The sequence below is a fragment of the Vulpes vulpes genome, chromosome 10 (genome assembly GCF_048418805.1).
Source record: "Vulpes vulpes isolate BD-2025 chromosome 10, VulVul3, whole genome shotgun sequence".
NCBI classification, from domain to species: domain Eukaryota; kingdom Metazoa; phylum Chordata; class Mammalia; order Carnivora; family Canidae; genus Vulpes; species Vulpes vulpes.
In genome coordinates this window covers 43,446,432-43,470,150 of record NC_132789.1, presented here as the reverse complement: position 1 = coordinate 43,470,150, position 23,719 = coordinate 43,446,432, and the positions used below count along the sequence as shown (strand labels likewise).

General features: G+C 55.9%; 1 protein-coding gene across 4 annotated transcripts in view; it reads right to left on the bottom strand.

The window, feature by feature from the left end:
* Positions 1 to 2,106: 2,106 nt before the first annotated feature.
* GRIK3 (glutamate ionotropic receptor kainate type subunit 3) overlaps positions 2,107 to 23,719 on the bottom strand; it is a 220,951-nt gene continuing 199,338 nt past the window's right edge. For all 4 annotated transcript variants that reach the window (XM_072723806.1, XM_025991732.2, XM_072723805.1 and 1 more), the window contains 4 exons: positions 21,558 to 21,775; positions 9,885 to 10,107; positions 9,141 to 9,391; positions 2,107 to 6,606 (listed from right to left, as the gene is read on the bottom strand). In XM_072723806.1, the coding sequence (XP_072579907.1) occupies positions 6,412 to 6,606; positions 9,141 to 9,391; positions 9,885 to 10,107; positions 21,558 to 21,775 (887 nt within the window). In that variant the 3' untranslated portion in view covers positions 2,107 to 6,411. The remainder of the gene's footprint in view (positions 6,607 to 9,140; positions 9,392 to 9,884; positions 10,108 to 21,557; positions 21,776 to 23,719) is intronic.

Genomic DNA, 23,719 nt, shown 5'->3' with positions numbered 1-23,719 from the left:
ACCGACTTAAACCTTCCTTATTTCCACTTTGAAAAAGCTTAGGCCAGATCTCTGATGGGCTGTGCTTGGATAAGAGGCCCACCTGCCATCCCAAGCTGTGGCCAATGGGGCGGGGGTCACATAAGGACATGACAATTCGCCGGGTAGCTATGTGGATGGTGACGAGTTGGGGACAGATGTGCCCATGGGAAGACAGAGGTCAGACGATGTCAAGGGCAGACACCTCACCTTGCTATCTGAAAGGAGAACCAGGCGCTGGGCTGGTGCCCCCAACCCACTCATCCCAGGGTCTCCTGCCCAGGAGGACACAGTCAGCCTTGGGGAGAAAATGACGCAGCTGCCCGGCACCCTCTGGTTTGACGGAGAGAGCAGAGAAGCAGAAAACACACCTCGGGGAGGGGGGACACTTTTCTAGAAACATTTCTTTATTTAAAATTTAAAACCATATTACTTCATACAGCAAACTGTGCACTTTGATATATCACAGTGTCTTAAAAAGGAAAATAATCAGATTTGTTTGGAAAGTTATTTACATCAGCCTAGAATGATTGGCAAGTAACACAGTTACTATGAAACCCAAATTGTTACAAAATGTTTACAAAAAACTATATTCATAGAAATTCTGCATGTCCACAAAGGGCATCCCCTGAATGGCCCAGAGACCAGTGTGTGGGAACCATGTTGAGTGGGAGTGGGGGGCATCCAGGCACTCTGGTCTGGGTGGTGGGACAGGCCAGGGGTCTCGCATGGCGCTGTCTGGGGGCTCAGCCCTGGGGCTGGGAACCCAAGTCCCCGACAAGGGAGGCCCAGGCAGACATGGGGTGGGGGTTTGGAGCACAGTGGCATGAGGGCCCCTGGAGCCAGGACAGGCCCCTCCTCAGGGGGCTGGATTCAGATGTGCTCTGGCGGGTGGGGGGGCCCCAGAGGCAGATTAAGTGCACACCAGCCTGACGCCCATGGCCGAAGCAGAAGGCGGGCTGCGGACCACACGGAAGCCCACTCCAGTACCTTCTCTTCTGCAGATTCCAGAGGTGCCCTGACCGGTGACGGGGGCAGGACCACAAGCTAAAGGACTGGGATGGTGAAGCACAGGGGGAGCCGGGCAGGGTAGGGCCACAGGTCAGCAGGGACGGTGGGGGTGCTCCCTGCCAGCTGCCCTGCCGGGGGAAGAGGAGGCAGGCGGATGGCTTGGGCTGTGCTAGGGCAGGAGGGCCGTGCTGCTTTCTCCTCTTCACCTGGTGTCACTGCACTCTCCACGTGTCCGGCTCCCCGGTCACTCGCTCACAGCCGACCTCTGGGTCAAATGGGCCTGGGGAGGTTGCCTGCAGTGGGACAAACCTGCTGGCATTACTGCCATCACTACAGCTGCTGCCCTGTTTCTGGAGGCCCCAGAGATTGGGTCTGCAAGATAGAGACACACTGCAGGGTGATCTGAGGTCTTCTATTCTAGAAGGCAGGGGATGGTGACAGGGCCAGTAAGTAGGGCAGAGGGACACTGCACTGGCATGCAGACAATGCCTTCGGGGCCATTCTCTTTAAAAAGCATTTTCCCTAGCTGTGAACCATGACGCTGTGTGTGGGTGAGAACCTGAGGCCGAGGCCTGTGCCACCTAGAATGTTCCAGCCTCTCAGGATGTTCTAGGTGGAGCCTGACACCCACCTGGCCACTGTGACGAGTACAGGTCGCAGGAGCCAAGTGCTGGCGTGACATTTCCCCAGACGCAGGCCCTGCTTGCTGTCCTGCCTCAGATGGTCTCAGATGGAGACCAGGCCCCTGGATCTCTCCCGCCTCTGACCAGGGGGCACCTGCTGGGCCAGGCCCATCCGCCAGCCCCTGTGGTCCAGTCCCCTTCTTCGGGGTCTGCAGCTGGGACGTACGCAGGGCCTTCCCCATCCCACGGGGCTCTCTGTGGCCCCTGCCCCGGGTGGCCTCCCTCCCAGACCTGCCTGCTGTCGCCCCGTCCCTCACCTGGTCCCCACCCATACTGGCTGGGTTATGTACACTCTGTGTGCAGACGTGCGGGGAGGGGTGCGTATACACATGGGCTACGGGGCATATATACACTGTGCATATATATATATATATATACAGCATATATATATATATCTTTTTACATTCATATATATATTGTACAGAACATTAACCTTCTACCAAAAACAGTTTTGTGACATCACATATGGCCTCAGCTCTGAAATTTTAACTCCAGGGCAAATCCAGGACTGAAAAATGAGAGCTTGATTCAAACTGGCACGGGGACAAGGAGCAGGGCCCTCCCGCCGCGGCAGGCAGTGGGGCCCGTTCCAGATGCGTCCGTCCCGCCCGGGAGACTGTTCCAGATGTGTCCATCCGTTCAAGACCTGAATTGGGCTCAGTTCTTGCGTCTGTCTGCGGGCCTGGGGCCCATCCCAGATGTGAAGTCCATCCAGCTGTTGTGGCGAGATCACTGGGCCCTTCCAGGGGGCTGTGCACACAGGGCCAGTCCAGACACATGGCCAGGGTTTGGCCAACTTCCAGATGTTTGTGCATATCGCTGAGAATGGCTTGGGAAGGGCCCAGCTTCATGCTGGGGGATGAAGCAGCAGCTCGTCGACCTCCACACCACACCCCTGGCAGAGAAGGCAGGGAGGGGGCCTCTGCTCTCAGCGAGCGTGAGCTCGGCCGACCTCTGCTCTCCTCCAGCGCGAGGAGGGGGTGACTTCTCACCAGATGGAACCTTCCAACAACCCTGCCAGGGCCTTCCTCCCACCTGGGCTATCACTGCTGCCTGACACATGCACGGGGGAGGAGCCAGGTGTGCTCTTCTCGTGGAGGCAGTCTTGGCTGTGAGGTGGAGGCAGTCTTGGCTGTGAGGTGGGGGGAGGCCCTCCGAGCCTTCAGGGATCCAGAGTCAGCTTATCTGCCCTCACGAGGGCATTATTCCTCTTGAGAGACACTTGCAGAAGGGCCACCTGAATGGTGACAACGCTGTCAGGGTTTTCTTATGTGTCCACAGCAGAGAGACCGGTAGCAGGCCAAGGGGAGAGAGAGGAGGAGGAGGAGGAGGGTTCACCATCCAAAAGCCCCAGGGCTTTGGTGACTGGCGGGGGTTGGGGATGGGGGGGTCTCCTCACTGCTGTCCCCAATCTGGCCAGTCTGAGCCGGTGGGAGATGGGGGTGGGAGATGGGGGCGATCTTTTGTTAAGGGAGGGCCAGACAAGGACAGTCTAGCACCCGCCCAGGGAGGTCCCATCTTTTGTTCCATCAAAACCAACGCTGACACTTCCACGACCCCCCTCGGTGCTGCCAGGTGTGGGCACAGCCTCCTGCTGGGACGCCTGACCGAGCCTTTAACTCCTCCTGGTTGGCCTCCGTGGGAGCACCTCCTCCTCCCTCCTCCCTCCCCTGCCAGTGTCGTAGTGCCACCTGGCCCCGTCCATACCCGGGAAGATGCTCACACTCGGGCAGAAGTCGTCTCCACTGCACTCTCAACACCAGGCTGGTCTCGAAGCAAACAGGGCACCAGCCGGGGTCTGCACATGGGCCACACAGATGGACATAAGGCTTGGGCGGGAGGGGAGGTCAGGCAGCGTCACCCACCTGCATTCGGAAGTCTAAAGGTCATTGCGGTTCCTCTTGGGGGACTCCTCTCATTGAACTGTGCCTCTGCCATCTACCTTTGTCCAGACGAGACACCTTCCCAACCCATAGGCCACTGCTCTCCTCCCCCATCAGACACACTCTCGGAGCACCATAGGCAGAAGCACATGATCTCGACAAATCCTTGTGACAAACGATCTCTCCCTACAGCAGAAGTGCAAACACATCCCGACCCCCTGCCTTCCTGATGGTCCATCTCTGCTCCTGCTGTGAGCCGGAACACATGTGTGAGTTTGAACACACGTGTGAGCAAGCCTCCCCGCCACCCCCTGCTCCGAGACACTATGGTTCCACGTGGCTTCGTGCATGCACGCATCGACCTGTGCGGCTCGTCTGTCTGGTCCTGTCCTCCGCCTCGCTCTCCACCGCAAATGCAAGCCCACGTGCACATGTGCACACTCGCTCACACGTGGGCCCCTTGATGACATGGCTTTTCCTTTTAAACATTTGGCAATGCTGCAGGTTTTATCCTGTCTCCACTCTCTGCCATTGGTGCATAAATGTGCATGCATGTGTGCACACACACGCACGCATGCATGCATGTAAGCACACCCACTCATGCATGCATGTGTACGTATGTATACCCCCCAGAACCCCATTAAGACATGGCTTCTCCTGTTTTTACATGTATGGGGCTCTGCTGCTTGTCCAGACTTGTCTCTCTCATCCCAAATTCACACACATGTGTGCACACACACGTCAGAACCCAACGGATTCTATTATTGCGTGCCCTGGACTCTTGTCTGATGACCAAATCGGTCCTTCACCCCCGGTCCCTACAGCTCTCACACACACACAAAGATACACACAAATGCACACACACACACAGACACACATGCACTCCTACACACAGCATGGCTTTTCCTGTCATTACATGTGTTGGCGATGCTGCACGTTCAGCTCTCTTCTCCTACCTCCAAGCACACAGCCTGTTGGAACTGCTGGGATTATGGGAACCAGCTGGCTTGGTCCTGCAGCCTACAGTTTGGAGGAGGAACAGTATTTATCACATGAGCCCACTGTGCTCTCCTGCTCTGGGAGTCCCTGGGGGGGAGCCAGAGATGATCCTTCACCCCAGTCGAGAAGGTCCTTGAGATCTAAATGTAGCTCTTCTCAAACCAGACTCCCTAAGCAAAAGCAGGAGAGAGGTGATGGGGTAAAAACGAGTGTCTTCTGGGTCCCCGTCCAGAATCTCCAGGCTTCTCTCCCCCGCTCAGAGACTGCCCTTGGCCCTTGGCATGCCCTTGACGAAGCCCTGCCAGCCTCGTCGTATTCTCTAAGGACACTTTGCTCCTAACCCTTCCATGTCTCATTCCTTTTCTAGAATCTTAAAGTCAAAAACTTGTAGAGCATCCATCCTACCTAGCTGGAACCCACAGGTCATCTGGTCCGGCCCTAACTGGTACCCCATCTGCTACTATTTCTTTGCTGTACCCCCAAACCCCACAAGGTCCAAGCTGCTCTGGACAAGAGATCGGGGCCTAGATGGCCTGTATCTCTATGTGGGGTCTTTGGTTAATTCTCCAGGAGGCAGCTTTTCTTTCCCTATCCTTGGGGCCTCTATGAGCTCTGATGTCCTGTCCCTGAAAACCTTCCTCTCCGGAGAGCATCTTTAGGTTTGGCAAGTCCAGGAGGCCAAGAATTCTTTAGGGCTCCTCTGGCTTTCCCCATCTACCCCAAAGTAGACCTGAATCCCTCTTTTGAAGAGGGGTGATGACTTTCACTTCAATCTAGGTTTCTTTTCTCCTTCCAAGGTGACAGGGGAAGTCAAGGTCAACTGGCCAGGAGTGGGGAGTTGCTGATGAGTAGCTAGCAAAGAACTCAAGCTCTCAAATGCCACTAGGGTTTAGAAAACAGCTCAGTAACCAGCAAAATAAGCCATCCCAATGGCTCAAGGGCCTCTGGGATTTCCATGGAATCCACTGTTCTTCTGTCTTCAAATATGGGCTGAATCTCTGGTCAGCCTTTGTGGGAGATTCCGGGGGTCCTCTATCCTCTGGCCAGAAAGTAGAAAATTTGCTCTGACCACTCACTCCCCCACTTTATACTCCTGGAGACCTCCTTGAGGGATGGGAGCCACTGGGACACTGTCCATAAGAATTAAAAATGGCGGCCTTTGTGCATTCTCCTCTCTCCCATACCCCAAACTCCTCTTTTTCTCTATGGAGCTCTCTGCCTTCAACTTTGCCAATATGGGGGCTGCCATACATGGTGCCAGGTCCAAGAGACCAGGACTACGTGAGCAGCCCCTAAGGGATGAAGTCTTCTTCTGCCCAAGACATGTGGGGTGGCCATCCCCATCTTCAGCTCCCATTGGCAGCCACACTACAATCCTTAAGGTACCCAAGGTTTGTGTCTCTGGGCTCACGGTCATGGCCCAGGAGGCCCGGGCTCACAGGGAAGAAGTGGCAACATACAAGCTGATTCCCATTTTCTTTGGCCTCTGCAGGGCCAGGGTAGAAACTTCTGACTGTGGAGGAGAGTCGAGGGGCAGGTGAGTTTGGCCTGAGAGAAGCATATGTGCTTCCTTTGGCCTTGGCTGTCTCGGCTGGCAGCTTTAGAAACCCACAGAAGAAACGAGAGGCAAGTGAGGCCCAATTAGCTGGCCTGGGGCCTGCTGGTTTCCCAGTAGGTAAGGGCAGAGGGCTCCTGGCCCAGCAGGCAGGCGACAGCTCTGACCTCCAAACCCAGTGTGGGCACAGGGGAGGGGCCTTCCAGTCTCCTTGCTTTCCTCTGCCCTGCCCCAAGGCCTTCGGTCCCCACCCCACCTGGGCCTAGGGGAATACGGGGGCCAACGATGTGCTGCAGGCCATGCTGTCCTTGCCCGGAAGCCGGCGGTCGTTGAATGTGTGCATGTTGATGACAGCGTCAGTCTTGACCATCATGGGAGGCTGTGGCTTGTGCTTGACCCGACGCTGGCAGGTAAGGGAGAAACGGATCTCATCGGCTACGGTGCTGCAGAAGGAACGCTGGGGTGGGGTGGGGGGCAAGGGGCACATGGGTGAGGCCTGGTCTTGCAGCCCCTGCCAGCCCCTCCCCTTCCTCCCAGGGCTGTGCCAAGGCGCTCTCTCTCTCTCTCTCTCTCTCTCTCTCTCTCTCGCCTTTAGGCCTCCCACCCTCTGCCCACTCCAGATGACCAGTTTGTGAGGCAGCCTACAAAGCGCGATGTCCTTGTTTGGAGGCTAAGGTAGATGGATCGTACCATCCCATCCCCGTTTCACAGATGAGCAAGCTGAGGTCCTGACTGGCATGCACATCAAGTTTGATTTTTCTCCACTAGATTCCGAGGACGGGAACCAGCCAGCTTCATCCCTGTAAGCCCAGCTCCCAGCACTCGACCTGGCCCCGTGTCAGACCTAAGAAACACCTGATGAATGTATGGGTCATTCTACCCCTGGGAGGGCTTCCCACTAAGGGGAAAATCCCCATGGTCCCACTTGCGAAAGTCCAGCATGTTTCTCCAGGTGTGCCACGGGGAGGGAGGTCCCTGCAGGGCAGGTGGGTGGCAGTGGCTTCTGGCCTGGGTCCCTGTGGGTACCCGAAGGGGGTGGCAAAAGTGCAGCTTTGCCTGCAGGTATCTGATGGCCATGGCTCCTAGGAGACCAATGGCCAGAGCCTGTCCTGTGGCTCGTCTGGAAGGCAGTGGGGCTGTCGATAACTCGATTATGCAGTGAGGCCAGGGCAGGAGCACCTGGCAGCTGAGCGCTGGCTGTGCCGGGGGGGGGGGGGGGGGGGGGGGGGGGGGGGTAGGGAGGTCCTGGGCTCTGGCTCCGCCTCTTAGCTCTTAGCGCTTTCCCTCCAAGCTTCCCCTTAACGCCCCCGCTAATCTCTGGATAGCATCCCTCCTCACCTTCCTTTATTCATTCTAGGAATATTTATTGAGGCCCCACTAGGCGCCAAGCACTGTTCTGGGTGTTAGGCATACAGACGTGAAAAAGACAGTTAGGACCCAGCCCTCAGGGAGCTTAGGGTCTGCGAAGTGATAGCAACAGGTGATAAACCTGCCAACAAATATAACACCTCAGAGCATGGTAACTATTAAGAGAATAAAGCAGCAAGGTGGGATAGAGGGGTGCTGGCCGTGGGGGCAGGAGGGGTGGCATTTCAGCTGGAACCCGAATAACCAGAACATGCCAATAATGTGGTTTCCCAGTAGAAATGGGGAAATGGTGCTCTGGCAGGAGAGCGCTGCAGGCGGCTGGAGCAGCACGTGCCAGGGGCCTGGGGCTGAAATGTGTTTGGTGCGTTAAGCACTAAAACTGAGTCCAGTGTGTGTGTGTGGATGGAGGAGAGTTAAGGGAGGAGAAGGGGGGCAGGAGAAAGTCTGACAAGTGGGCAAGGACCAGATCTAGTAGGGCTTTTGGTGGATTGTGGGTGCTCATCCCGACTGCAATGGGAATTCCTAAAGAGTTTGGTTGTTTTTTTTTAAGGTATTGTGTTTTTTTTTTTTTTTTTAAAGCCATCCTTCATTACCGGACGTGGTGGGGGGTGTTCCCCTCCATTTTTCATGTGATCATTAACACTCCAGTGAACACCCCTGTATCTATCCTTGGCCACTTCCATTTGGGTACATTTCTAAAAGCATGATTCGCTGTCAAAATGTGCGGCTGCTTTCAAGACGCTGTCCGCGTCCCAGAAATGTACCCATGGACGGCTCCCGGCTGGACTGGGGAGCGTGTGCCTTTCCCCGTGCCCACGAGAACCGTGACCCCAAGAATGATCTTTCCCCTTCCTGTTTGCTGACTCTGGCTTACCAGATTATAAGGGCCCGCATCTCATCTCTGATCGATGCAAAAAGTGCCTGTTTTGAATGGTCCCGTCCACACGGGCCAGAACCGCAATCTGCTTCCACCCTGGCCCTGGGAGAGGCATGCGCACATTTAAATCACCCCGTAGCTACACTTCCTTAAGACACCAATGCCACGCTCTGGCCCTGACCAATTAAAACAATCTCTGGGAGTGAGGCCAGGGCATTAGCACTTAAAAAACTCTCCCTGTGATTCTAATTTGCTCCCAGGACCCAGAGCCACTGCTCCTCCACCCTTGAATTAATCAGATGGGTTGAGGGAAGCCCTGCCGCCTGCATGCTTGGGCCAGACCTCTTAACATTCCTTTCTTTTTTAAACTTTTGATTATGGAAATTTCCAACTCTATGCAGAAGTAGAGAGAACAGTATAATGAACCCCTATGTAGCCATCACCCAGCTTCAACGATCACCCTGGAGGGTTTTATGCAGGGGAATGACATGGTTTGAATTAAGTGTTAAACAGGGCACTGGCTGTGTTCGGAGAGCGGATGGGAGAGAGGAGGCAGGAGGGCCAGGCTGCTGTGGGGTGCCCGCTGGAGATGGGGGGGCATGGCCTGGCCCAGAGTCCCAGCAGAGGGGGGGCGGGCTGAGGCAGGGTGAGCTCACACACCGCACAGCACCTATGCCTGGGAGGCGGGAACCCGGCTCGAACCCGGTCCTCCTCTTGCCCTCCCGTCCCCAGCTCTGGACGCTCACCTGCTCTCGCTCTGCCGTTTTGCGGAGCTTGTACACGAACTCGCCCACAGCCACCAGCACAGACAGGACCAGCCCGGCGGCCAGCACGATGAAGATGCCCCCGATCTTCTGGATCCCCAGGGCGCTGGCCTCTTTGTTCTCCTCCTCGGGGCACCCGCTGCCCCTCCACCACTTCTCCTTCATGATGTGCAGCTTGTCCTCCTCCTGCAGCTGCAGGATGGCGATGGTGATCTTGTCCCGGTACGGGGAGCCTGAGTGTGGGAGCGGGGGTCTGGCTGGCAGTGGCACCCAGGCCACATGGTACGTACCCCTGCCAGCACCCTGGGCAGTGCCAGCCACCCTCCCCAGCCTCCCTGGAAGCTTGTAAAGGCCCGTCTCTGAATCTTCCCACGGTGTCTGGGTGGGAGCAAGGTCCTGATTTGGGGTAGGGGGGTCTTGCCTCGGCCCCTGGAAGGCCCTGTGGATCTGGGCTGCGTCAACTGGAGTGAGGTCAGAGAAAGCAGGCATGACCTCTGAACTGACCCCCCACCTCTGCACAGGCCCGCGCTGGCCTTGCCAGGTTGTGACTCTACTCCTTTGTCTCTGGGTTGAAGAGATGCCACCTTTTGAGGCTCAATGGGATGAGCTGGGAGAGGCAGCAGGAGACTGTGTGCAGAGCGGACTAGGGGGTCCCGCCCATCCTAGATCCCCCAGCCGCTCCCACCCCCCGCCGGCCCGCTTGCCCACCCGCAGCCCCTTGCTCACCCATGGGTGTGCCAATGCCGTAGCCCTTGGAGTCGATGAGGCCCCCGATCTGGGTAAGGTTGCAGTTCCTCTGGGTGACGTACTCGATGGTCGTGGACTCCATGAGCAGGGCATAGTCTGCCGTCAGGGTCCTCTGGATGCCCTCCTCGTTGTTCTTTACCAGCGCCGAGGGCTTGCTGCTCATGAAGGCCCACATCTTCTCAAAGGTGGAGATCTTGGATTTCTGGGCCATGACAGGAGGCGGATGCACACAGTTACTGAGCACGCCAGGAGCCCAGCACCACACACCCCCCTTAACAGGGCTCTGGTCACCGAACTCTGTCTACCACCCTCTGAGGGAGGGAAGGCCACCCCTTGCTCAGATGTGGCAACTGAGGCCCTGGGAGGGAAGGTCCCAAAACACATAGCTGGTAAGGGATGAAGCCAGGATTCAGACTCAGGCCCACCTACTAGGAAGCCCTGGCTCTTTGGCCACACGGCGCAGTGGTTTTCAGACTGGGTTTTAAAGCAATGCCTTCTCCTTCTCTAACATTTATGAAAGGTTTCCATGTGCCGGCCCCGTTCCGAGAGCTTTGTCTGCATTAACTCACTGATTCTTCACGACAATCAGGGGAGGTGGGGGCTACCCTCAGCTCCATTTGACAGAACCTGAAGCCATGGCCAAGGAGCTCGCCCAGGGTCACTCAGACACTAAGTGGCCAAGCTAGGCTTCCAACCCGGGCCACTGGCTCTCGTGTTCCCCACCACTTCGCTGCCCTGCCCCACAGAGAACCCCGTGAGGCTAGAGAGGGACCCCTGCGTACTGTGTTCCAGGGTAAGACGAGGGTTTCCGTCTATGGCGTTTCATTCCGGAGCGGGGGAGGAGTGGGGGCGCTCAGAGCAGGTGGTGTGCAGGCCCTCCAGCTCCTACTGGGAGTGGCCCCGAGCATCCTGGGCCGGGCACTGCCGTATGAGCAGAACTAGTGTCCCTAAGACCAGGCCTGGTGGGTGGGCTGCCGTGCTCACCTGGCCAGGGAGGCTCAGAGAAGGTGCTGGGGCCGGGAGACCAGGTCGAGGTTGAAGGGCCCCCGCTGCCTGAGGCAACGGGCAGATCGGGTGCGTGGCATTCACGAGATTTCTCAGGAAATGATCGCTAGCCAGCTCCCTGCTCTCTGCGGGGAGTGGCCCTGCCCCGCGGATTCCGGGGCAGCAGGTGGCTCTACAGGCCTCGTTGGACTGGGCTGCTTCCAAGTCTGGCTGTGCCTGTCTGTGATGTCAGCCTGTCTGACTGGCACCTGGCCCAGCTCCGGTGTGCGTGATGGCGTGGGGGTGCTGGAGCAGGCTGGTGCCGGGGGATGGGCAGGGGACGCGGAGGAAAGGGTCTACTCTTCTCCGGGGCCTCCCCAGCCCTGGTGAGGGTTGTCCTCCCCAAAACTGGCTCCTGGAGCCCCAAGCAGGCCCAGGGGAGCAGGGAGCCCTGAAGCAGCAGGCAAGACCCCATTTGGAATTTGATGGGAACCCAGAATCCATCAAGGGCAGAGATGCCTCCTCCCGGCCTGGGGGCAGACAAGCAGACAAGCAGCCACTGTCCTACCTGCGAGTTTCCCAGATGCGGAAGGTCTGGAAGGGGTCGGATGCTTCTAGCTCCTGCCTGCCCGCAGCCATCCCGCTTTCTAGCCAGTCCCGCTTGCAACTACTCGGGTCACCACCAGTCCCTCCGGCCTCTCCAACTCTCACCTTCAAACCTGTGCTCCCCAGCTACTCACTCTTGCCAGCTACTCCTCCCCCTCAGCTTTTCCTGCGGCCCCAGCCGCCCTCCCCTCCTAGCTACTCCTGCCCTTAAAAACATTCCCGATTTCCTGTTTTTCTGACTCCTCGGACGTTGCTTAGTCTCTAGATAGTCTCTGATGTCCAGACTCGCCTTCTCTGGCTCCTTTTCTCCCTCTGGGTCTTTCTCACTCTGTGACTGTTCCTGTCCAGACCCACTCTGGTAGGAAGCTTCTATCCAGCTCCAATGACCCCTGTCCATGGTACTCATGCCCTTGTGTCATCCCCTCCCCCTTGAGGGTGGGCCTGTCTAGCCACTCGCTTTTTTAACTGCCCCCAGAGGTGTCACTTCTGAGGTTAGGTTACAAGAGACTGACTCTCCTGCTCGCACTCTCTGGCTCTTCTCCCTGGCTGCTCTGATGGCAGCCGGTGGCCCTGCTGTGAGTCGCCCTGTGGAGAGGCCCACGTGGCCAGGAACAGAGGGCAGCCTCCAGCCAACAGCGAGCAGAGAACTGAAGCCCTCAGTCCAACAACGCAGGAGGAACGGAATGCTGCCAGCAATCACGTGAGCGAGCTTGGAAGCAGAGCCCTGAGATGACTACAGGCTTGACAGCAGCCTGTCCCAGACCCTGTGCAGAGGACCCAGCTGAGCTGTGCTGCCTCCCGACCCAGTCAGTGAGATTACAGTGCTGTTGTTTTAAGACACTAAGTAACCTTCTGTGCAGCAAGAGGCAACTAGTACACTCTCTTACCCACATACACACGAGCTACTTCTGTGCCCCAAATAATTGTTTTTTCAGGTAATCAATTCCAATGATTCCTCTAATCAGATCATCCAAGTCCAATCCTCTCTGGTGCCAGGGACACATGCTTCTCAGATATCGGCCCTCGTGGTCACTATAACTAAGTACTATTACTCCACCCATGGCTCCAGCACCCCAGCTCTTTTTTCATCCCAGTCTCTCCTGCCTTCCAAATTCTTCTATGGGAAGCAGGGGGCTGATAAGACCATTAGGGCTCCCCTTACACCTCCTAATGCATGCATCCACCCATTCATCTATCCAACCACTCATCAATCTATCCATCCATCCATCCTCTCTCATTCATCATGTTCATGTTCCACCCCCGTGCTACCTACACACTAATTCATTCAACTAACTACTCAACTGCCCACCTAGCCTTTTACTTAACCATCCATCCAACCAACCACGTTCATCCATCCATCCAACCATCCAACCAACCACGTTCATCCATCCATCCATCCATCCATCCATCCATCCATCCATCCTCTCATTTATCATGCTCATGTTCTCAGCTACATACTACCTACACACTAATTCATTCAACTAACTACGAAACTGTCCACCTGGCCTTTTAGTCATCCATCCATCCATCCATCCATCCATCCATCCATCCATCCATCTATCCAACCAACCAACCATGCATCCTCTCATTCATCATGTTCATGTTCTCACCCACATACTACTTACCCACTAATTCTCTCAACTAACTACTCAACTGTCCAGCTAGTCTCCTACTTATTTACCCATCCGTTCATCCATGTATCTAACCAGTCATCTATCTATTCTTTTACCCAACCATCCACCCACTTCTCTACCTCACCTCTCTTACCCACTCGCTCTCCCATGAAGCCAGTCATCCATCAGTAAATCTCAAATACTGGCAAAAGTAACTTGACAATGAACCAGCCAGGTAGCCCTGCCCCACTTCTTCTGTCTCAGGAAGGGCTTAGCACTCCTCTTCTTTCTGCAAACTCCTCCCTGTAGCCTCACCCAACACCCCATTCCTCCCTTACATAGGATGACAAGCAGAAACAGGGTTCTGACATTAAAGCATATGGTCTTTCCAGGAACACTCCACCATAAATGGAGACAGAAATTTCTTTTGGGGGTTGGAGGGCTATTGAGGCTGATAGGCTTTGAGGAAGACACATGAAAGCTCCAGCGGGTAAAGGAACACAATGAGGAAGAACACGAGAGAGATGTCGGGCCAGTTGAAAGGAGAAGTGACAATACCACGTGAAGCTGGCTGTGATGCTGGTTTCAAGTGGATCTGCTCTCCCAGCCCCAGAGGCAACACATTCACACCTCCACCAGCTTTAGGCAGGTGGCTCTGAAATCTGCATCCCTAGAATGGCCACGACTGTACTTGTTCTGTAGCTTGGGGTTCCCACGCTCAACCACTTCCACTCATGGTCTCTGCTTCCATTTATGTTCCTTCCTGTGTTCCAGTGATTTCGTGATTCCAGGGCTCATCCCCCCAAAAGCTCCTCTCTAGCAGGGCTGGTCTGAGGCAGAGAGGGACACACCTGGGGCCCCTCCCAGAGTCTCGGGTCCCTCACTCATCTCTTGGGCCTGGTCACCAGAGGTCTCAGTTCCTGTCACTGGCCTGAGCTCTAATCACCACCCCAGGGAACGGAGTCCCACATATCCATGGCTCCCACGTCATCCTGCCGGTCCCAGCTCCAGTGGGAATCTTACTTAATAAGCATTGCTTCAGGGCCAGTCACCCAAATCAATTAATGGAATCGTTTGGAGGAGCCAATACAGGGCGACGTGCCAAGACAGAGAAGCTTTTTTTATCAGTAAAATTGGCAAGAAAGTAAGTTTCAGGCTCACGACTTTCAATTCCAGCCTCCTCAAAGAAGTAAATTGATTTTCCCCAACTGAAGATACTTAATCTTGAGAATTTAACATTTCTGTACAAGAAAAATGTATATAGGTATATATATAAATGTATATCAATTTCAAAGGAAGCTGAATCCCAGGGAATGTGTGCAGGGAGGCAGTGGCAATGTGATTCCATGCGAGACCTGGGGTATTTTCCACGGTGGAAAGGAGACCTTTCCTCAAGTTAATTGGCTTGCTTATCCCTGGGAGTGGAGGCTTTGGCCTTATCAGATCCACATACTCGAGCAGTTAATCATGTCTCTGGGATTATTTCCGCGGGGACCAGGCAGGCTCCCTGAGTCTGTGGCCTCTGCCTGCCGCTGTAGCCCACCTTGCCAGGACAGACTCACTGACCCTTCAGGCCAGCAGTAGCCCCTGCTGTTGGCACCTGACCCCTGAGGCTTGCCTGTGTGTGCATGTGTGTGTGTGTAGGGGTGGAGGCTGCAGGCTGGCCGGACCCCTGCAGGGGAGTCTGGGTCAGCTCTGCTGCTTGGGCTCTGGTGTCACGCCAACCCGGTTTCCAATGCCGGCCCAACTCCTGCGTGGCCCCTGCATTTTGGCCTTCTGACTCTGCTCCTGCTGGAAGGCAGGGCTCTGACTCTGGACAGGCCAGCAGATGGGTCAGGAGACCCTGGAGGCTGAGATGGGTGAGCCTTCCAGCTCAGGGGAGAGTCTGCTGAGCACCTGGAAGGTGGGGGGCTGGGCTGGTGGGCCTCTCCAGGCCCTTTCCAGGCTCTGTGGCTGCAGCAGGACAAGGCTGTGCGGGGGGATGGGGACCAGATGATGCTGGAGCCCTGGGGAGCCTGGGAACCTTGGCCCCCAGCTCTGGTCTGCCCCCTGAGCGGCCATCCCCTGCTGTGACGGGCCTCCCCCAAAGGGCTCTCCTTGGAGGAGCTGCCTTCCAACAGTCTCTGCCTTCAAAGCTGCCCAAGTGATGTCACATCTCTGAGCCTCATGTCCCACATCTGTGAGATGGGAGTGGGCTGAGCACAGAGCCCAGTGCCTAATAAGTGCTGGACAAGCAGATGACATCATTATTTCTCCTGAAGGCTCTATTTTCTCATTTGGAAAGTGGGGATAATCTAGAGTGCAGAGTTTCTGTAGAAATGAAACGACACAGTGCTCAAGGCAGAAAACCCCCACTGGGGAGAGGGGCCGGGGAGGGCGCTGTAAATACGGAAAGAGCGCCGAGTGGAATTCTGATAGACTGGGAGAGCTGTTGCCTCTTGGCTCCCACAACTGTTGCTCAGCGGGAGAGCAGCTCTTTCTGGAAAGCCAGATCTTTCACATTTTCAAGAAGCTGGAAATGGGAATTTTTTTAAATGCAAAAATCTCTCCATTTTAAAATGCTGGCAACTCACATATGAAAATGTAAGCAAACCGTATGGCCCCCCAAAACCGTGTCTGCGGGCTGAGCAGGCCTGTATGTCACCACTTTCAACAACAAACAATAGGGAGAGTTGACACTCACTACACTGCGATCTCTGTGTCAGGTGTTGAGCTGCTTATGCACATCATCCCACTGTCTTTATCTCAGTAACTGCGAGGTGGCTGCTATCATCAGACCCATTCCACAGATGACAAAAGGAAGGCGCAGAGAAGGCCTCCGTGCCAAGAGCGCTCAGTCACTCCCCCCCCCCCCCCCTCACTGGCCAGGCCCTGCACCTGTCCCTGCTCTTCGGCCTGCTGTCTGGGCCTCTGAGTCCTCGACAAAGCCCGTGGCCCCCACCTGGAGGGACTTGGAGGAAGGGAGACTCTCCAGGTGTCTCCGGGCGGGTCCCCTCTCCAAAGTGGTCTGGTTAAGCCTTTTGAGGACTATGGGGCAAAAGGAGAAGAGCGTCCAGCCCGCTTCCCAGTCTTCTGGGTCAACCAGCTGGAGGGACGTTGGACTGGAGTGCTTCCGCGTGCCTGGGTGCTGGGCTGACCGCCGGACGTCCAGCAGTGTGCTTAGTCCTCTCGCTGGTAGGCATCAGTATCCGTGTCACACGGGTGAATAGACTGAGGCTCGGAGAAATAAAGTGACTTACCCAAGGTCACCCAGCGGAGACAACACCCAAGACTCAAGTTCTGGTGTGTCTGACCTTTAAGACCAGTGTGACCTGACTGTGCCAGCAGGGTGCCCGGCACCGAATCCAGCCTGGCCTCTGCCTTTTGGCCTTGCCACCCTGCTCCTGCTGGAAGGCAGAGCTCTGACTCTGGACAGGCCAGCAGATGGGTCAGGAGACCCTGGAGGCTGAGATGGGGTGAGCCTTCCAGCTCAGGGGAGAGTCTGCTGAGCACCTGGAAGGTGGGGGGCTGGGCTGGCGGGCCTTTCCAGGCCCTTTCCAGACTCCGTGGCTGCAGCAGGACAAGGCTGTGCGGGGGTTTGGGGGGGGGGCGGACAATGCTGGAGCCCCGGGGAGCCTGGGAACCTTGGTCCCCAGCTCTGGTCTGCCCCCTGAGCGGCCATCCCCTGCTGTGACGGGCCTCCCCCACGGCGACACCAAAGGGCGCTGGATCCTTGGAGGAGCTGCCTTCTGACAGTCTCTGCCTTCAAAGCTGCCCAATGAACACGCTCCCCCAGTGTTCTCCTTTACATTTTGCCTACATATTTTTACAGCCAAACAGTGCTTTCAAAGACTTCCTTTTTCATCTCCTAATTAATTTTTATCTTCCCAGACGGAGGGAGGACAGCACGGGAGACGCTGTTTGTGATGTTTGCTGCTCCCCGACAACTCTTCAAATGAAATTTCCTCTGGAACACTGGGGCGCCTGGAGCTGCGCGTCTCCCGGGCTGCAGGGTGCACACCAGGGCTCTGGTGCCACCACCACCCTCCCGACCGAGAGCCCAAGAGGACTGGGTTCTCTTTGGTTCCTGTCCTTAACACGTCTCCTCCTCTGGGCCACTTGGCTTCTGCTGTCCTTGTGCCGCTGGAGCAACTAGGATGGCTGCGGCAGGACTGTTAGGCTGGGGCTAAGTGCACCCGGCTGTGGCTTGGCTCCTGTTCCACCGAGTCAGAGAAGCCACAGGCACACGGTGACACAGCACTCGGGCCCCGGCGCCGGACCGCTGGGGTTCAAATCCCAGCTCTGCTTTTCACGAGCTGTTGATGGTAAAGCAAGTCCGTGGGAACTCAGGTTGCCACGGAGCCTACCCTCCTCAGGTGTTGAACGGAGACGAATGATAACGGTTTCCGTGGTCCGGGCTTGCCGCGAGGGTGACACGCGTGACATTGGCTCAAGTGCCCCAATGTGGCCGGCACCTACTAAGTGCTCAACAGATGCTACTCTTACCACTGACCTTGCCAGTGTGTCCTGGATGTCCCGTGGCTGGCCCCTGAAGCTGATCCCTGCTCAACCCCAGTGCCGCACCCACTCATGGGCAGGGGAGAGGCCTAGCCCTCCAGAAGAGCCTAGAGTGCGCGTGGGGGAGCGTGCTGCGTGTGCACACAGAATTATCTGACCTGACGTCGTGCTTCCTCCACTGACCTGCTGTGTGATCACAGGCAAAACCACCCACCCCCTCTGTTTCTCCAGGTGAAACTCGGGTTTCCTTCCAGCTGTAAAAACTGAAAGTGGTGAGTCCATAGACAGATGAATGGATAAAGATGTGGTCTCTCTCTATATACAATGGACTACCAGTCAGCCATAAAAAAAAAAAAAAAAAAAAAAAAAAAGTGAAATCTTGTGCTTTGCAATGACGTGGCTGGAACTAGAGGGTGTCATGTACGCTAAGGGAAAGAGGTCAATCAGAGAAAGACAATTATATGTGGATTTTAAGACACAAAACAGAGGATCGTGGGGGGAGAGAGGGAAAAATAAGACAGAAGCAGAGAGGGAGACCAACCATTAGAGACTCTTCATCATGGGAAACAAACTGAGGGTCGTTGGAGGGGAGGGGGGTGGGGATGGGGTACCCAGGGGACGGCATTAAAGAGGGCCCATGACGGGATGAGCCTGGGTGCTATACAAGCCTGATGGATCACTGACATCTACCTCCGAAACCAGTAATATTATATGTTAATTATTTGAATTTAAATTAAAAAAAAAAAAGTGATACTGAGGAGGCTACCACCTTGCCCAAGGGGCTGGGAGGCAGGAGGTGTGACTGGAAAGCCCGGCTGGTAGGGTGAGGAGGACGGAGGTGTGTCCAGGGAACTTGGGGGTGGGGAGGGGTTGTGCTTCTAGCTCATCATCTGGGGTGGGGTTAATAGCCCTACATTCGAGCTCCTCTCTGCCTGCAAAGTGGCCCTATTGCTGCTGTCAGGGAAAGGGACCCTGGGCTAGAAGAGCCTCCCGGGAATTAAAGCAAGAGACAAGGTGGCCAGACGTCCAGGGCAGTTAACTGGTGATCAGGAGCTGCTGTTCCTGGCCAGGAGCCCTTGTGAGCATGGGCCCCGGTGACCCAGGCCCAGCTGAGTGACAGCATATGTGTCCCCCATGCACGAGGGCAGGGCGGGCCGCCAGGGGTGCCACTGGGCATGGAGGACGGCGGCCCGGTGGGGAGCTGGCCCTGGGCTCTTGGAAGCCAATGTGAGCATCTTAGCGTGGAGGGAGGGGGGAGGCCAGGGCATCCAATCTGCGGCGATGAGCCCGCACCAGGCTTATTTATGCCGCTTCCCTTTGATCGGGAGCCCTGCTTAGAGACGGGCTCATGTGTAATGCATGAGAGATGCTCGGGCACAGTCAGAGGGCTGGGCCGCAGCCTGGGGACACCAGCAGGCACACTCGCACCAGCACACACACGCGGGCAGGAACCATGACATGCACACGCAGACAGTGCATGCAGGAGCTGTTGCACACACACAGGCACGGCCCATTACATACACAGGCTGACACTGCATGATACTCATGCAGACACGTGTGCATGCAGGGGGCCGTCACGCACACACAGGCATGCCTGTTACACACACAGGCTGACACCCACGCAGACACGCGTGCATGCAGGAGCTGTCACACACACACATGCATGGCCCATTACATACATAGACTGACACACACAGACATGCATGCATGTGGGAGCCGTCACACATACACATGCACGGTCCGTTACATACACAGGCTGACACCCACGCAGACACGGGTGCATGCACGGGCCGTCGCCCACACACATGCACGGCCTGGTACATTCACAGGCTGACACCCACACAGACACGCGTGCATGTGGGAGCCATCACCCACACACCCATGTAATGGCATGGGCCATTACATACACAGGCTGACACACGCAGACACACATGCATGCAGGAGCCGTCACACACACACGTGCATGGCCCGTTACATACATAGACTGACACACACAGACATGCATGCATGTGGGAGCCGTCACACATACACATGCATGGTCCGTTACATACACAGGCTGACACCCATGCAGACAGGCGTGCATGCAGGGGCCATCACACACACATACGAGCCATTACACATGTGTATGCCTGGGCTGGGACACACACAGATGCCATCCCCCGTGCTCACCTCTGTCCACATGTACCCGTGGGGACATCCAGGCAGACAGACACACATGTAACCTCCATGCACATATACATCTAGACATTCTGGCACAGCCACACTCATAGGCACATGTCCATGCACGCAGATCACAGAGACACACGCACATGTATGCTTGCCAGTACACGTACAGATTTTTGCAAATACTCACGTCCAAACACAAAGATACACATACACCCACACAGGCAGACTTTGCACACTGGCACCTGTGTGTACACATACACCCTTAAATACAGGTTTATATGGATCATGCATGCACACAGGTGCACACATGCTCCCATACCGCTCAAAAACACGTAGGGTCCCAGAGAGCTCCTACTATGCCTGTGACGATGCTTTTATGAGCCCAAATGCATGTATAGTGACCCCTCAGGAAGGCCACACTTGCCACTTCTCAGTGGCAGCAGCAGTGTCACACGAGGGGAGCCTTTTCCTTCTGTCTTTTCTCTTTACTGAACACCTGCTTCCATCCTCAAGGAGGGTCACAGGGGAGGCCAGAGTAGGGGAGAGTGCTGGTGGGGCTGCAGGGTGTGGGGGGAGAGGCTTTCCCTCCCAGTCCTCTCCCTCCTGCCCTCTCCTCACTCAGGCCCCACTGGAGGCTCAGTCCAGTCCTCCAAGGCTTAGCCTGGAAGGAAACCAGAGCTGGAGGATAGGGAACAGGGCCCAGGCTTCCAAGTGACGAATAAATAAACGGATGAACGGACCTACAGCCCCTGGAGCTCCCGAAGCCTGACCACTTCAGAGAAACCATGAGAACAGAGGCACCTGGGAACTCATAAAAACGTGCATTCTTGGCCCTGCCCCAGACTTCCTACACCGGAAACCCGGAAGGCGGGGCCCGGGAACCTGGGTTTTCCCAAGCCTCCCAGATGATTGGGATCACGCTCATGTCTCAGAACCACCGTGGCCTAGAGCATGGGCTTTTGCAGGAAGGCAGACCTGGGTCCTTCAGCTGTTGAGTTCTTGGACAACCTGCTTCGTCACTCTGAGCCTCAGTTTCCACACGTGTACCGTGGAAATAATCATGGTGTCTACCTCACAGGAGTTGTCATAAAGGGTCAGTGAGGCCGCGCTGCTAGTCTGGGGGCAGTAGCTCTTATGATTTTTACCTTAATTCCTGTAAGAACATTTAGCCCGTCAGTCTCCTAAACCCTAGCTACTCTAGTAGGTGAAAGTCCTTGGGGGAACTGGGCCAACACCCCCAAAGCAGGAGGAGCAGTAAAGCCGGGGCCAGACCCCATCAGAACAGGAGCCCTAGCAGGGACAGGGGCTTTAGCCGGACACCAGCCGTCCAAGAGTGTAACATGCGAAGAAATGTTTATTTTTTGCTGCTGCCCCCTCAGGGGTGGAGAGCTTGCCGCCAAGCGCAGGCCAGCCTCTTAGGACACGGATGTCACCGAAACCTTAAGCCAAAGGTGAGGGAGCCCATTGGCCTCCATACGTGTCTGTGTGTCTGGACCACGCTTCTCCTTCCCTCTTTCCCAGCCTTATCCTTCCACCTGTCCTCCTCCGATGATTTAGAGAAAAAACCAGCACATTGACCCCATGCATGGTCCCAGGTATGAAAATGTGTAGGATCTGTGCTGGGACCCACTCTCGTGGCTGCACCATCATCACAGCTTCCCCAAAGCCAACTGGTCTCCAACAGGGAAGGGCCCGAGCCCTGGGGATTCCTGTGCGGTTTGGGAAGGACAGTGATGGGTGTGGGAGGGTCCACTCATGGTGCTGCAAGGGAGGAAGAGGGTCTCACCTTGAAGAAAGTCATGGTGGCCCCATCCTTAACGGCCCCATACTCGATTTTGGTTTGCTTGGCCAGGTCATCAGCAGAGTCGATGGGCGACTCCATGCGTTCCACTGTCAGAAAGGCAGCCAAGTTGGCCGTGTAGGAGGAGATGATGATGAGCGTGAAGAACCACCAGATGCCACCGATGATGCGCGTGGACAGGGCTTTGGGCATCAGCTCTGACCCTGGGAGGGTGGAGAAAGGCACGTGGTTCCTGACACCGTCTAGGGCTGCTCAGGCCCCCAGCGTCACAGACCCCACTGATGACCTAGTAACAGCTCAGCAGTGGTTGTCACTGTGCTCCCCGGACCAGCTAGCAGTGCCTGGGGTCTTGCTAGAGTCCCCAGCACATTCTCAGGTCCCTTCCCAGGACCTACTGACTCTGTCCCTTCAGGGGTAGGGCCCAGAAATATGGGTTCGGCCCAGATCAGCCCTCCAGGTGGTTCCCGTGCTGCTAAAATTTAAGAACCAGATGACACCCTGGGGTCCCCGGGTCAGAAGGGCTGGGGGTAGAAACCCCTGCACTCAGGTGGATCCTGCTCCCAGCTCCACGTGACTGTGCTGGACACTTTTCCTCTCTGGAGACTCACCCATCCTCCGTCCCAGCCTCTCACAACTACAGTGAGGCTGCAGCACTCTCACTGCAAGTGAGAGGGCAAATATGCACCGTATACAAACACAAGCCGGCCGGGCGGTGCTGTGCAGCAGGAGGAAAATCAACACTTTTTGAAGCTCTTTGCCAAAATAGATCACTCTTCCTCCCCGACCTTGGGCGTGGAGCACAATTTAAATGAAACCTTCTAAGTGAAGTAATTAACTAGGCGGCTTTCAAGAGATTTAAATAGCAAGTGACTCCTGAACTTTCCAGAATATTGGGACCTGCATTCTGAAAAGTGCTTTGATACAGATGATTTTTTTTTCCCTTCTTCTTCTTCTACTCAAAGAAATCACTCAAAGGAGAGTTTTTCAAATACATGACTATTTTTTCTCCCTCCTAATCAAAACCCCACGGGGAATACATCAGGGGCCAGGCTTTGAATAGCCCTGGAGGTGGGAGAGGAGAAGCGATGACTGCGTTGAGGGGCTTCCGGGTCTTTCCCAACTGTCCCTGAGAAAAGATGATGGACAAAGAAGTGAGGTGAGGCTCCAGGACACACTTTAATGCTGGGACAGAAAGACGCACTTGCCCTGAAAGCAGCCTGTCGTCGCTTCCCAGCTCCCCTCCGCCAGATTGCTCCACCCCCCAGATTGCTCCAGGTCATCAGCAGAGGGCTTGGCAGGTAGTGGTCACTCAGGACACGCTGGGATCCTGTCATTTATTTGGCATTTGCCGACAGAGGTCTCCTGAGGGCCAGGGTTTGTGCTGGGCCTCGAGAGCACACACAGCTGAGTGCCCTTGGATCCCCTTCCTTTCCTTGCCCCCTTGTCACCCAATGCGCCTTCATGGGATCCTAACATAGGCAGAGACTTTGGTCCCACCCCCACCTTCTTCTCTGAGTTAAGAGGCTCTGGACATGTGACTCGACAGGTGGAACCCATGAACTTGTGGATCCTGGCCAGAAAGGCTAGGGATGGGGTCCTTCCTGGCAGGGGGATGCTTCTCTCCTGGCACCCACCCTTCTGCCCATGGTGTCTCTGCAGCCAGTGTGGGTGCTCTGCTTTCTGAGACATCTGACTAGCTGCAGAGCTGACCAAAAGCAGGGCCCCCATGCCAGGGTCAGGTGCGATACACCAGCCGTCCTTCTAGAGGATGTAGGAAAATGCTATCCTTCTGTGCAGACCCTTCCTGATGCACTCAGGCTGATAGCCCCACCTTGACCATGACCCTGCTCACTCCCAGATTCCCCAAGGCCAGGTGGTCACTGAGTCCCATCCCTGCTACATCCTGAAGTTCTCGGAGTCCATGTCTGTCTTCCACCCGCATGGCCACCACCCAGGTTCAGGCCTTAACCTCCCTACCCCCAATCTCCTCCATCCTCAGCTCGACTTGACTCAGCCAGACTGTAAGGTGACAGGGCCATCAGCTGGGTTGGCCCCAGCAAGCAGGACGCTCCTGCTCCACAGCGGTTAGGGACGAGCCCTGCACATCACGGGTATAGGGTGGCTTATCTGCTTTAGCCTCACACCCC